At 50.2% G+C, this 15,228-nt stretch overlaps 1 protein-coding gene across 3 annotated transcripts in view; it reads right to left on the bottom strand.

The window, feature by feature from the left end:
- Nucleotides 1-14,015, bottom strand: part of TMEM255A (transmembrane protein 255A) — a 28,834-nt gene extending 14,819 nt beyond the window's left edge. For 2 of the 3 annotated variants that reach the window (XM_062007014.1, XM_062007015.1), the window contains exons 1-3: nt 13,430-13,542; nt 8,911-9,053; nt 4,354-4,416 (exon numbers count right to left, since the gene is read on the bottom strand). In XM_062007014.1, the coding sequence (XP_061862998.1) occupies nt 4,354-4,416; nt 8,911-9,053; nt 13,430-13,487 (264 nt within the window). In that variant the 5' untranslated portion in view covers nt 13,488-13,542. Of the gene's footprint in view, nt 1-4,353; nt 4,417-8,910; nt 9,054-13,429; nt 13,543-13,970 lie in introns of those variants that run through there. The other variant, XM_062007016.1, reaches the window with a different exon arrangement.
- Between the last annotated feature and the right edge of the window lie 1,213 nt (nt 14,016-15,228).

Raw genomic sequence — 15,228 nt, 5'->3', positions numbered from 1 at the left:
TTCTCCCTGTTGGTTTTCCACTCCAGCGATCACAGCCTTCAAGTGGTGGCCACTGGCAGCTGTTAAAACCTGCTTTTCCACAAGTACAAAGGTGATCAGTCATCAGGAGCTTTGAGCAGTACTAAAAATCACTAACAGCACAAATACAAACCTAACAGCTAGCTTGGCCAGCACTGGCTGATATCACAGGTCTCCTGGCATGGGGATGTTTGTTTTAAAGCTCCAGGTGTTAAGTTTCCACAAAAACCTTGGTTCCTGCCACTGCACGAGGATCCAGTTCTCAGAAAGACAAAGCAAACCCCTTGAGAAACACAAGCCAGAGGGATCCTGCATGTGTTTTCAGGTTTTTTAGGTAAATCACAGTATTTTTACAGAAACCTCCCTCAGTGAAAACAGGCAAAATGGATCTTCCTCCAGCAACCTCCATGTGCAGACCAGGTCAGCTTGAGCAACAAGTGGAGAAGCTCACTTGGGACAGTGGAAATGGTCCCTGTACAATTGCTCACTTCAGTTAGCTTCAAAAGACAGAAAATGAAATGGTTTTCTAGATGTCCTACTGCAAATAAACTGCAGCAGTAGACAGAGCAGAGTGTGAAGTGAACCCAGTGACCATACAAACAAGTCACAGTCACTCCTAACAAGCTGTTACTGGAGTACTAGATGCTGTGCCACAAAGCACTTGCAGATGGCAGCAGGTGACAAGTTTTCCAGGATCAGGTCCTATGCTGGGACCCTGTTTCTGTGTAAACACCAGCATTTCCTCCCCACTCAGACCCATCTCCCCGTCAGGATCACAGCTTGCACTATCCATCACAGCAGTACCACACCTGCAGTACCACAAGCAGTGAAAGCACACCAGGAGAGAAGCATCGCTTCTTACAGTCTTGGAGGAAGAAACGAGGCTCATGGCTTAGGTTTTTGTAGCAAGTTTAGTTTTTCTCTGTACTGTCCATTGTTTCATACATACATGAAAGAGGATATTCTCCCTAAATAGCATGGCCCTTGGAGATGGGAAGGGAGCCAAACACTAAATATATACAATCAGGGTATTTGTCGGTCACCTCTGCTTGCAGGTAAGAGCTAATGTGGTTATTTAAAATAACACAAGGTTAATGATGACACTTTCACAACAGCCCTAGTAGGATATAAGGATCTGGTGTTAGAAATGGATTTGCTCACTTTCTTTACACATGGTTTCCTCTCTTTCAGATGAAGAAAAGCCTGAAAACCAAACATGGGGAATCTATTACAGTGGAAATCAAACAGCAGACAAACCCACACAAATTCATCTTAAAAATCCCAGTTTTTAGCTAATGCCATGATTGTAAGCAAGACTTTTGATTTTGAGTTGACAATACTGTGACTGTAGCAAGCAGAAGCTCCCCTCCCTGTGGGATATTAGTCATTAGTCCTCACTGATGTAACTCCTGCCAAAGTCAGACACACTGAGTAGCATTTGGGCAAGACAAATGGGGTTTGGGCAGCACACAAACCACAAAGCAGGAGTGTCCTGGGCTGAGATTCCCTTTAGGCCATGGTCCAGTGACACTTGGGCTGTGAAGCTGCTGGTTATTACTTTTCCATGGCACAGATGACTGTCACAAACGCACATAAAATGCTGACTCTTCACCTGCAAAGTGCTGAGTGAGCAGCTTGGGTGTCAGTGGGAGCTGGCTGCTGTGCTGGCAGGTGGGCAGTGTCACTGGGCCCTCCCTAGGGGAACAAAAAGCTCTCCCCTAACTTTGACAAGTGGGGAATGCAGACACACAGCATGAAGGCCAATACGTCCGGGTGGGGAAACCGAGACAGATCTATTCCCGGCAGCAGGCTGGACAGAAGTGAGGAGTGCTGCTTCAGGTGAGCTCTGCCCATCAGCCACAGTGGCTTGCCTGACTCCTCACACTCCCCAGGCAGCTTATGGGCAGAAACATGTGCGATAGCATGGCGGCAGAAATTGCTTTTCGCTCTCCCTGCCGTCACTGAGCAGCAACTGCCCAACACACAACACCGAGACTGACTTTTAGTGAGTTACACCACTAGGGAAGCTCACAGAAGACAAGAAAATAAGTCCCGTGCTGCCAGTGGTATTATGGAAATATATAATGGACAAAGCTGTTACTGTAAAGTGCTCCTGGGCAAGGAGAAGTGACTAAAGCACGGGGACAATAAGTGACAGCTACTGCGTTTCTCTGCGGTCAAAGCAGGCACACGCAAGCTGCCAACCGAGGCAGCAGTGATGCAATCCCTGCAGAGCTGGGTCATGCATGCTTTTTAGGACACAAAATGATGGAGACGTGAAAAGAACAAGCACAAGGCGACCCAGGACTCTTCAGAACAAACAAACAAGTCAGAGCTATGCTGTCACTCATGGGCACTCCTGTGAGGAATGCAGGACTGGCATAACACGGTCACTGCTCAACCAGACCCTGACATGCTGCTAATACATGATGAGCAATAGGCTTGGAAACTCTGCCAGGAAAGAGAAGACACATTGATCTTGCAGAGCCAGGATGAAAACAACACATCTCCACTGGGAAACCCACTTCCCCTGCACTGTCTGACTGTGGGAAAGGCAGTTTTCCTCTCCTTCAGGATCTACCTCGTTCTCTCCCACTCTGCTGGGCACATGCCACTTGCAAAGCAAAGGGCAAGGCAGCCCAGCCTCTGGATTAGGGCAAGCAGGAACTTTTCCCAGCTCCCTCTGCAGCTTGGCAAACGTGCCTTAGCCTTGCTCAGCAGCACACGCTGCTAATCTGGTCCCTGACCCCCTTGCAGAGCCAGCTCCACCCCTGCAAAAGCAGATAGCAGTGCTGGCCAGCTGGCCAGGCTGCAGAGATAGCACCTTTCCCTTTTGCCCCAGTGCAACCCCATATGAGGAAGGCTGGAGGGACCTCACTGCCAGAGCATGGGGCAACCATCGGGAAGGTGGATTGCAATCATGCTCCTGGGAGAGCCAAGTGGAGGCAGGAGGCTGGCAGAAGCTGGTCTGTACCTCCTGACATGCTACCTCTAGCCAGTCACACGTGGCAAGGAGAGAAAATAGGGTAGGAAAGACTGAGCTTAATAGCCTGCCAGGAGTGCATCAAGTACCAGCTTCTTCTGGTATCGCTGTCTCCCCATTCTTTTTGCTAAATGCTCCCAACAGACTTCTCACCAACTCTGAGCCCTGTTATTGACATCTCCAAGCACTACAGCCCCTACCTTCAGGCATGAGCAGAAAGATGAGGGGTTTGTGACACAGCATCTATAAGACATGTTCAGGGCCCATCAGAAACCCAGGCAAGTCCACATGTCCCCTGTACCTGCCAAAAGGGTCAACCTGGGCCAGCACTGTCCCCACTGCACAGAGTGACCCCCTCCCACCCCAGCACAAGCTCAACTGTGATTGTATATTATCAGCAGCACCGGTCTCATCTGGTTTGTGCAATCTGCATGTTCACTGCCCATCTGCTCTCTTCTAAACACTGCTTCCACAGGATGGGATACCAGGCATCTGCCTAGACAGTGGCTGCCCAGCCCCAGCACACAGAAGCCTCCTCACAGCACAAGGAATGAAGCAGAGAGGGCTGTGGTCCATGCAGCTGGTTTGGGCAGCATCTTCTGTGCTTCTCAGGTCCCCAGCTGCTGCTTTACAGCGTGCAAAGCTTCTCGGTTTTCCTTCCTACTTGAAAACGTGTTTGGAAACAAGCACCAGCAACACATACATTAATCAGTGACACTGGGGAAGTTGGCTGCTTTTCAGTTACACCAGTCTTTATGTTTTTTGTCATGTTGGTACCTTGGTGACTTCTCTAGACCTAGTGCAGAAAGCTCTGAGCAGTCCTCCAGGACTTCCTGCTAAGCCCTCAGAGCTTTCACCTCTGGTCTCTGGGCTGGCTGTTACACCACCTGCTTGATCTTCTCTATCCTTTGCTTAGAATAAAAAGTGTCCAAAAGCTATTTTTGCAGACCTCCAAGCCTCTAAGAACTTATTTTAAGGATTTAAATGAAATACGTTAGGTTTCTGTTATTTACCACATGAAGTATTGCACAGTGTGACAGCTCCACAGAACAAGCACTGGGCATGAGGCTGTGAAGCACTGACTGTCCTGAAAACTCCAAACACTCTGCTTCAAGCCCTTTAAAAACTATCCCCCTGAGCTCAGTGAGACTGCTTATTGTCACTCTGCGCTTCCTTAAGCATTTTTAAATAATTTAAAAACATGAGGGTTGGCAGCCTTGTTCTCCTGGGCTGTCAGAAACCACCTCTGCTCTCAGGAGGTACACAGCCCCAATCGGAAAGCCAAGAATCCTCTTTACATACAAAATTCGAGTTACTGTAGTTGTTTCAAAAAGTTTTTATAATGAACTTACCATTTGCCTTTTGTTTTCTATCAAGTTTGATCCAATGATTCCAAGAAATGACCCAAAACCGAGCTGAAAAACAGCATATTGTTAGCTTTTAGATCAAGAGGATATCCATCATTTTACACACAAACAGAACACAATTAAATCCAGAAGCAGCAAAAGAACACACTGCAAATGTGTGAGCACTCTTGCCTCAGCAAGGAATCAGTGCAGTCTCTCACTAGTATGAACTATCAAGTGTATCCCTTATATGACACTAAAAGCATGGGTAAAAACCAAAAGGATGAGTTCTGAGTTCCATCCCCTCCCCTGTGATGCTGAGAAATGGCTGGTGGATGAGGATATGCACTGCTGTCTTGGAACAACCCTACCAGCACTCAGCAGCCCCCAGATGCAAACCTAGCAGGACCACATCCCTAGCAGTTGCAGACCAGGCTTTTGAAATCTCATCAAGGGTGTGAGTAATCATCTAAGTTTCCAACTTTGAGAGTTCATTGATGTGAAGCATGAAATGAAGGAGACCCATACTCATGAAGACTTAGACATTTTTCTGCCCTGTTCTCCCTCATTTCCAAGGATGAAGATGCATCAACCAGGGTCTTGTACCAAGAACTCACACCAGCCCAGCCAACAGAATAAGCTACTCCAGGAAAAGCATCTTTTCTTGCTTCCATAACTAACAACTTAGCTCAGTAAAGTCAGTCAGGAGTGAGATCTCCCACCTCCTTCCTCTGGAGCCTTAAGCTATTTAACTACATTAAATGGAAGGTTCTAGGACAGAATACACCTCAGCCAGGCCAGAAAGAGGGATTTCAACCAGAAACCACGGAGGAAGATGCAGAAGTACTTCTGTGTTACACTGAGAAAGGTCTCTTACGAGTGTAGAGTATATCCAACTCCACTTCTATGGGACAGCAAAATGAGAAATGCCAGAAAAGTCCTATGGTTGGACTGGTCGTATTCAGCAGGTACAAACCCAGTCAGCAGATCGGGAGGAAGTGAAGAATCACGTGAGAGTGCCAAATAACCAGCCAGCTCCTCGGGAAGCACTCGTCTCAGGCACGAGACCAGCTGCAGTGATTCAAGAATGAGTCAACTAACCTGGAATCCATCTTTTAAGAGTCAGGAATAGAAAACAAAGGTTTAATACATCTGACACCGACAAGCAGAGGCATGTGCAGAGATCAGCAGACATAAAGGTGATGCGAAGTTGGCCTTAAATCTTCCCCCACTCAGCTTCAGCCCAGTCCCATTTGGTGCAGTGCCGTGGGCTGGGATTGACACAGAGTGGCCAAGAACGCTGCTGCTTCTCAGCTGCCTGCCTCACGCTTTGAGCTCTCAAGAGACCATTGTCCCCACATCAGGGACAAACTACCACAGTAGGAAGCACGGTAACAAAGCCAGGTGCTGCCTAACACAGGCAGGCAGGGCAGAGAGCCAGGGGCAGGGCTGAACTGTTCTAAAATGACCTGTCAGTGCTTCTGAGCTTATTTTTGCTCAGCTTGGGGAAGCAATAACACCCATCTGCCCCGAGTAACACGAGTTACAGCTCAATTCCAAGCCCCAAACCCGGGAGATCCAGGCATTAACAGTGACATGGTTCCAGGCATAGTTTCGAATTCGGTGATGTTTAGCAGCAAGGAAGCTGTGTGGCAACACACACATAAGGCAAATGCTCAAGAAAAATGTTTTGTGCCCTTTGAGCTCCATCCAACACATTTAAGAGAAACATCCTTCTGGTGTTTCAGAGCTGCCTCAAAACAACAGGTGAAATACTCAGAGGAATTTATGATAATTCAAAAAGAAGAAATTAGGGCAAGTCTGTACATACAACAGGTGAAGAACAAACAAATCGGTGGATTCACATTAATTAATAGGAATTTTCCTTGCATTCATGGGAAAACCGCTTGTTCTTCTGCAAATGGGACAAAGAGATCTTGGTAATCCCCACCAATTGCATCCCTTATCTGCTGGTGGATATCATCCCCTGAAATATCTGTCTGAAGGGAGGGCAGGACACAAAATGAATGTACTTTTCTAGAATAAAACCCTGAGTCAACATGCTTGACAAGGAGCCGTTACAGAAGAAGTTTGCCAGTCAAAGACTATGAAAGGTCAGTCATTTACACAGATGTTGGAAGCTGGTATAACCTGGAGACAACTCACATGTCTCACAGGGCCTCACTTCCATGAGGGCACTTGTCCTCTGCACCTAATTGTTACTCTCGTCTGCTGAGCATCGCTCTGGGCTTCCCAAGCCCAGGGCAGTCATCCAGCCACAGGTGAGGATATTTCCTTCCCACAGAGGCACTGCCAAGGTGTTCACAGATGTGGTCATGAAGCTGTCAGTGGTCATGGAGGAGGCTGATGGCTGCCTGGTTACAGGACATGTCATCACACAGTCTGCTTCAGCTCCTTCAGTAATGTCAGTGAGGAACTGTACTGTTTAGGATAAAAAAATCAAAACAACCACCTCAAAAACCTCAACCAAACGAAATCCCAGTGATACCTGGAAAGTCTCCAGTGCCTGGTTCCTCCCTCAGGAATAGGGGCCTGGGAAGAGAACCCCTTGCATCAGACAGCCACTTCTTTGCATGCTTCCTCCTTGCACAAGAGGGGTTTGCCCAAGACATACAAGTTAAAGGAGGAAAGAACGGTGCATTAGGAATAGCAGTGATGAGACGTCCAATGCCCCATGAGATGATCCCATCTGTGGATCTGGTCCACCTATGGAGAAATCACCCAGCACACAAAGAGACTTCTAGCTCTGTCTTTTCCTTACCAATGCAGAGTACTCAGGGTACAACTAATGGTGGTGCACAGAAACCCCTGGCAGAGATGCACGCAGGCCTAATATTTGTGTGAAATTCTGGATGATAAGACCTGCAAGAAGCTGCTTCTTCTGGGCTGTGGAAGCCACCTGCTTGGTGACAACTCACCAAGTATTCATGCACCACAGCAAGCCCTTTTCCCACAGTAAAGGGAGAAATCCCAGCTTGTTACGAAACATCAGCTATTTTAAGCACCTGCTGAAGCATCCAGCAGCACACTGAAATGTTTTCCTGTGCAGGGAGACAGGCAGAGTCACCACACATTTCCACACAATGGGTTAATGAATCTGGTGACAAACTGTCAGGGTGCCTCTGAATAAAGTAGCTCAGAGCAATTCCCAAGTTCAGGAATGCATTAATTCCTTGAGTAGACTGAGTCTCACAAAAGCCTATGTGATGTTGCTGTTCCCAGAGCATAAATAGCTCAGGAGGTGTCAAGGGGATGTGAACAACAGGCTCTAACCAACTGCATCAGTCTGCAGGACCTGCTGTGAAGTACAGGTTCAACTCAGGCTGACAGAGCATGGGCTAAGTGTGGAGAGTTTGAAGCCAGCCTGTCACCTTTCTCAACGTCTTCCCTGCTATATGTCTCTTTTAAAAAAGATCAGACCTAAATGCAGGAGTGCTGGGACAAGCCAGAAAATCAATCCTAAACTGAAGAGGCCCCACTGTCTGTAACATGTTCCACACTACTGGCTGTCAAGGGGCTTCTGTCATCGAAGAGCTTGTCCACTGAGAAGTATAAACCTCCCTGAGATCAGAAATGGGCAGCAAATATATCAAACTGCAACAAAGCAAGAACAAGTCTCTACCTAGTTACCTGGACAGGCTTTAAGCTTCGACTTTGAGGCTCCAAACCTAAATGCATAGGACTCCACAGCTGTTGGAGCAGGAGCCTCTGGCTGGGGGGCTGCAGTTACACTCAGCCTGCTAAGACAGCTGATTTGGCTGCAGCTCAGTTCTTTTTGTGCCCTTTTTTTCAGCATGTCTCAGACATGCACAGGTACAGAACCAGGACCTACTTTCCAGCTCGTGTTAGACCTCTGCTCATGCTGTGAGGGGCGCGATATACTTGCCCCTTATGCTTCTGCAGGAGGGTCATACATCTACTGGAAAGAAGGCTGAGCACCACTGGTCTTGTCTAAATTAAAGCCATTTGAAGCCACAAGATTGTCCTTTCCCATTTTCATCTGTTGACAACAAAAAAGAAGAAATGGATGTGCTAACTGCTTTGATGTGCACACTCCTCTGGCAAGCTGCCACAGCTACTGCTAACGTGCTTCTCCTCATTCAGGGACTCAGAATCATTAAACCCTTCTGCATGTGAACTTCACGAGCACGAGCTCACGTCAGCAGTACTTCAAGACCTGGTCTCTCAAATGCTCTTGGCACCTACAAACCGTCTTTGCCTTACTTCCTCCTGGGGTTAATGTATGCAAACAAAAGAAGTGCTAAGGTTGCTCTGATTGACACAAGACCTATTGATCTGTCTCATCCTCAGCTCAAAAGCATGTTACTACCTAAGCTCAGAGGAAGCTGCCACTGGGATGGGGTTTTTTTGCATGGGAATGAGCAGCAGGTGCAAAATAATAACAAAACAAACAAATCAAATGGCAATGAAATAGCTGAGCATAATATTAAGGACAAGATCACCCTTTGTAACATTTGCAGCATTACAAGGGACTTTGTAGGCAATAATTTTTCTAGACCTACCTAGGAGTTCTATACTTACAATAACCCCTGGGTAATAACCTCCAACAGTCACATTTTGGGTTCGTGTTGTAGCAGCTAGGCCCACCGTTAGAATTAATACTGACACAATGAGGAGAGTCACAGTTACGTAGAGGGAATTTCTTTTTCTTCTATTGAACGACCCTAAAAACACACACACACAACAGAATTTGCTGATTCCATCTGGGGACAGTCACGGTACCGCACGTTTCTCCTCCCACCGCCAACCACAGCGTGCTGAATTACCTCTTTTCTAACTTGAGAATGTTTCTGGGTTTGGCTGTCACTTTTCACCTTCACTAACATGCTTTATCAAGCATTACTAGGGCATCTGACTCCATTTACTTATTATTGCTCAGACAGAGACGAAGGGAGCCTTAAGAACCATAACTTTGCAAAGCTCATTTGGATAAATGGGAGCCTCACAGTCCCTCTGGCCTGGGGCAACTGAGCTAAGGGAACTATTACCATTAGGCATTTATTTAGTTTCTGATCCATCTGCTTACATCAAGCCAAATAACCACACTGCATGCCATTTGGTTTGAGGGGGGAAAACTTCGTTGTATTCATGTCATAAGGCCTCCACAATCTTCCATGTAAATGAGCCATCGCCAGTAACAGCCCCTTCTCCTGCAGTATCACCCCCTACTGCTGGCAAGGACCAAGCATTTTTAGATGCTTGAATAACAAATTTGTGGATCAGTAAAACACATCTACAGCTGTCTGATTATGGGCTCTTTCTTTTATCTATTTTTACCTCTCCCAAATAAGCATAAATATAAAACAGTGACTCCATCAGCTGGCTGTGATGCTACACTCAACAACGTCTTCGGGTGTGTTTGTTTAGCATATGCTCTGCCACCTTTGCTTCCCTTTGTGGAACAACCCTTTTGACTACATTTCAGACATGACCCAGCACCACTGAGAGCAGATGGGTACTGGACTGCAACAGTCCCCTGCTGTGCTCCCTGTGGGATGCTGGGGCCACCCCAAACTCCATCCTCACAGCCTGGGGCTCTCCAACACGCCCCAGAAGCAGAAAAATCTCCCATCCCAGAGGCTCCCACGTGATGTGCATCCTACCAGCACTTCTCAGAGTGTTTCAGAGAAGGGCAGGGACATGTCCCAAGAGCAAGGAGCTGCTTCACCAACACTGGTGTATTCCCTAGAGTAAACCATATTTGGAACCCCCATCTGAGGTGTTCAGGGGCCCCCTGACAGCCTTTATGTGGTAAGATAAAACACCTGCAGAAAGCCTTGGAGGACCTAGCTAAGCACAACCTCCTTGCCCAAATTCTCCAGAGAGAAGAGCACACCAAGCCTTGCTGGGCAGCTTTCTGCCTTGAAGCTGTATGCTCCAGGTGCCCATAGGCTCTTCTTTAGAGTCTGAGCATATTTACTGCACAGATAGAGAGATCTTTTCACTCTAACAACTACACTGATGCAGCTGTATGGACATACACTGGTAAAAACCATCTCCCTTCCTCTGCAGGGACAGCTCTCCCCACATAGAAGTGGTGCAGCACTCCATTGCTCCTCCACACTCACTCTGCCCTGCCAGCCAGGCTGCTGGCAGGACTGCTCCCTCCCCGTGCCCATCCGAGCTGGGCTGGCACGGCTGCCATGGGCACAGAGCTGGATCATTTCACCCGTACTAACCAGATGAGTTTGAAATCACAGCCAAGTCCTGCACTTGGGACCTAAAAACTCAACACAAGGAGACTAAGGGCAAGAGAGGTTTGAACAAAAAGCAGTGTCCTTTTTGACTGACTAGTGTCTCTGGAAGGAAAGCTCTCCACCTACAAACGGGCTCATGGCCCAGAGCACAGCTCTGACCACACCTCTGGGTCTGAAAGCAAGGAACCTGACAACCAGTACTAGCGTTACTCTGTACTGCAACGTCAATTCCATTTTTGCTGTCTCTGACAACACATTTTGTTGTCTGTATATTGAGAAAGTGGATTTGTACTTCTCGAAGGATGTCTGCGGCTGCTTGAGCATACATGGACTCACAGTATCTGCATCCACAGCTGCTGAAGGCTTGCCCTGGCAAAATCCTCTCTCTCAACACTAATTGGAATGAATAGCTTAACAGTTACTAATTTCAAACAAAATCAAACCAAATAGCCGCTAGTCAACACCAAAATCTAGGCTGGATCTTTTATCAGTGATCCTGAGTTTTTCATGAGATTACTTCAGGATGGAGACACAGGTACTCAGCTGTTAGCTGCACACTGCACTGGGGGTTAACATTTTTATTCTCCTGAATCTGCCCCCCCCTAAAAATATGAAATTTAGAGTCCTCAAAATTCACCAGTGTATGAGGCCATTCCATCTGTATGGTCTCACAAGCACTCTATAGCTTGTGCCACACTCCAGTTCCAAAGTTACCTTTTAAACGCAAGTGTCAGAAAAACACTGTAAAATTCCTAAGTACTGGGTCTAAAGGCTTAGCTAAACAAAACGTCAGGAATGAGAGACAAAAAATGCTATTTCTTACACAGATTAGTTCTGAAAGGAGAGAATGAATGAACCTGTCTTGCTTACACACATGGTAGATTACCAAACCCCTGATTACTGCTACAGTTTGGCTGGCAAATGAGCAGGAGATAAGTAAAACCAGCCATATGTTCCTTAGGCAGCTGAAAGTGGTTGGGGTTAGGCTGTGTGGGTGTGCAGATGTTTGTGTGCCACGCAAACACTCCCTGCAGAGTCTGGCTGAGTGAGCATCGGGCACACGAGCACAGTGCTCACACGCACAAACAGGCGCTCCTGCTCTTCCATCAGACAGGCTTCAAAACGGCACAACCCAACGTGCCATTTCCCTCAAAACCAGAGGACTTTGTAATAGCATTTCTGCAGGAAAACACTCTAAAAGCAGCAGCTTGAAACACTGCTTGGGGATGCCGAACTTGTTTCAGAGCCACCGTATTCTCCACTCTTGTATTTCTCTGTTGTTTCCCAGCTCACAACTGGCACACGCCAGCGTGCAGTACAGAGGTGAAACTACAAGTTCTCAACTGGAAAATTCCTGAAAGCTTTTCAGTATTTCTCACAAGATTAAAAACCAGAGCAACAACAACAAAAACTCTCACAAAACCAAAAGGCTTTTGTTCTAAGCCCTGATAAAACCAACCATAATCCTTTAACCTGACATTGGAGAGACATGAAACTGAAGAGATAACGTGATTACCTCCGCTTCAGCACTGTACTGCGACATCAATTCCATTCTTTCTTTCCCTGACAACACATTTTGTTATGTGTATTGAGAAAGTGGATTTGTACTTCTGTAAAGATGCCTGTGGCTCCTTGAGCATACATGGACTCACACTCAGTATCTGCACTAACAGCTGCTGAAGGCTTGCCCTGGCAAAATCCTCTCTCTCAACGTTAAGTTTTGCCAAAATTCCCCATTAGATCGTTCTCCTCTTCGCTGCTGAGCTTGGTACAGCTCTACCCACAGAAGTGAAGCTACAGCAGCTTTGCTATCTCTGCTTTTAAGAGATACTAGCAGCCTCTTCTCTGTGATTTATCCAAACTAGGTACCTCAAAACTTGCACCAAGAGTACACAAGGTGGTTTGAGACACTGTCCTTAACTCTGTGAGGAAGGTGCAAAGCAATGATGCGGTCTGCAGTCTGGCTGATTTATTTTGCTAAAATAGCACTCAGAACACGGACAGACTTCAGAAAGATCATTTTTATTTTAAGCCTGTGAAACACGCTCTTATTACAGATGCCATACATAAGCCCGCTCTAAAAACAAGGTCCTAGCAGTTTTTACCCAGATTCAAAGTTTGCGGCAATACGTATCTCTGTAATGCCCCAATTTACTTGAGGCTCTTTCCTGATTATCAGAAGAAACCAGACAAGATGGCACAGAAACAGCATCGACCTCTCCATCTTGTTCTTTGGGGAGAAAGCCACAAGAACAGATTATGCACAAAGTCGCCAAGGAAGCCAGCTTTAACTTTCATCCCAGGAGCACCGGGGGCAGACGGCACCGGGCCGTTTTCCTGCCAAAGCCCTTCTCCTTTTACCCCATGTCCCCGCTGCGCCGTCGGGCTGCGAGCTGTGACCCAAAGCTCACGTCTCCCGCGGGCGGGGGGCTGCGGCCGCTCAGGGGGCCCCGTCCCCGCTCGAAGGGGTGGCAGAACGGCAATCGGCAGCCGGCGCGGAGCGGCTGCGAGGGAGTCTCTGACCTAATTCGGGCGCAGGAGCGCCGCCCGGGCGCGGGCGCCCGTTCCGTCCGCGCTCCGAGGGATGCTGAGGGGGCCGGCGGTGCCCGGCGCTGCGCGGGGCGACAGACCGAGCCCCTGCGCTGAGGCTGCGCCTGAGCGGCGGCGGGGCGGGCCCGGAGCGGAGCTGGGCGCCCGCGGGACCGCGAGGCAGCGGGGCGGGCAGGGAACGGAACCGGGGCCGGCGGGTGCCTCGGCCGCCGCAGCCCAGTTGGGTTCGGAGCCCCCGGGACCCACCGCCCAAAATGGCCACGCACCCCCGCCCCCCCCACCGCGGCACTTACCCACGGAGTCGGGCAGGGCCAGCCCGGCCGGGCGCTGCTGAGTCAGGGCCTGCCGCATGCTGCCGCCGGCCCCGCTGCCCGCCGCAGCCCGCCGGGCCACGGCGGCGGACAGAGCCCCGGCACCGGCTCCGCCGCGCCTGCGCTCTGGGGCGGGGGCTGCGGGGCCGGCCCGCGCCTCGCCGCACCGCCCGGCGGCGGGGCCGCACCGGGCCGGGGGGGGTGGCGCCGCCGCGGCGCTCGGCGGGCGGGACCGCGGCTGTCGCTGCCCCGAGGACCGCAGACCCCCGCGGCGGGCAGAGCGCCGGTGCCGCTGCGATGGGCGCCGGCAGAGTGACGGTGCCCCGGGGAGGGGAAGCACCGTCCTGCCGCTGGACCCTCTCGCCCTGGGTTCTGCGCCTCCCTGGTGTTGCGTCCCCCGCTGCCCCCTCCCCAGGTTTTCTCCAGCCCCTCTGACCGCTGCAGCACCCACCTAGCCCTGCTGCTCCAGGCCATACTGTTACCAAACAACTCCCTGGCCTCCTCATCCCAGCTCCCTCCTCACCCTCCCTTGTGTCTCCTCGCTGCGGTGCTGGGCCCCGGAGCAGTCGGTGCTGGTGCTGGCACTCTGGGGCAGTCACCCCGCCACGGCCGCCGGACCAGGTTTATTTTACTTGTCGGTGCTGGGAGAGCTCTGTAACAGGCGATGCCTGTTGCTGCTTGTGCCCCATCGCACAGAGGCAGCACTCCCAAGCGACCCCGCGAGCCCCTCACGTCTCCAGCCAAGGAGCCAGGGCAGGCCCTCAGCCTCTGTTTTTGCATATCATGTCTGTAAAGGAGGACAAAAGCATCTTCCCAGCAGGCTTCAGAATTGCTTGTAAATCACTTTAATGCCCTGGGCTGAGAGGTGCTAAGTGCAAATCGTGTAATTATTTCAAGCCAGAGCATATTTCATCAAGTTAAAATAAACTAATCCTATCTCTGCTTCAAACAAGCCCACACCTTTATTGGCTAATAGCCTAATTATCAGCTTCTCCCAGGAGAAAGGGGAAAGTGTGCGCTGACAGTGGTGCAAGAGCAAGTTACAAATGCCCAGATCAATTAACGGCAAAGAACAGCGTCACCTCCAGAGAGAACAGCAGTAATTCACCTCGGGTGAACCAGAGGAGCCCGGTGATCGCTGGACCTCACCGGGCAGCAAGGCCAGCGCTGGCCCCCTCCTGCCCCGTCACCCCCACGCCATGCCAGTGATGGAGGGGGTGGGTCTCATCTCCCTCCTCCCCTCAGCGCCAGGGGCACAACCGCTGCGATGGGTTGCGTGTGTCCCAAGGAGCTGCTGCTGCCCCACAGTTGCCCGGGACAGTCCCTGTGCCTCATCCCAGCTTTGGGCAGGCAGCTCTCCGTGCGCGACGCCCCAGCCGGGCCGGGGAGAGCCAGCTGTGGCACAGCTGCCCGCATGCCGTCGTGCCAGGGCCCTGGCTGCGGGCAGGCGCTGGGCCCGAGCCAGCCCTGCCTGCGGAGGCGGCAGCGGCCATGTGGGAGCCTTGGCCAGCTCAGCGCAGCCCGGGGCAGCTGCCAGACCTCTTTCTTTCCCACTGCGCCCGTTTATTAGCACAGCCGGTGAGTGTTTTGCAGCCACGCTCGGGAGAGGAAAGGGAGAAATGGTGCTTTGGCTGCTTCGACAGCTCGGTGCAGACCCGTGGGAGCATGGGACAGACAGCTCTGTGCCTGTGGGCAAAGCCCTAGCCTGAGACAAGGCAGCCTTTCCTCACCGTTGGCTCTCCCGGGACAGGCAAGGTCACCGGCCCCATTGGAAATATGCA

The sequence above is a fragment of the Colius striatus genome, chromosome 13 (assembly GCF_028858725.1).
Source record: "Colius striatus isolate bColStr4 chromosome 13, bColStr4.1.hap1, whole genome shotgun sequence".
Taxonomy (NCBI): domain Eukaryota; kingdom Metazoa; phylum Chordata; class Aves; order Coliiformes; family Coliidae; genus Colius; species Colius striatus.
Note: the sequence above shows the minus strand (reverse complement) of the source record. Positions and strands in the feature narration are given on the sequence as shown.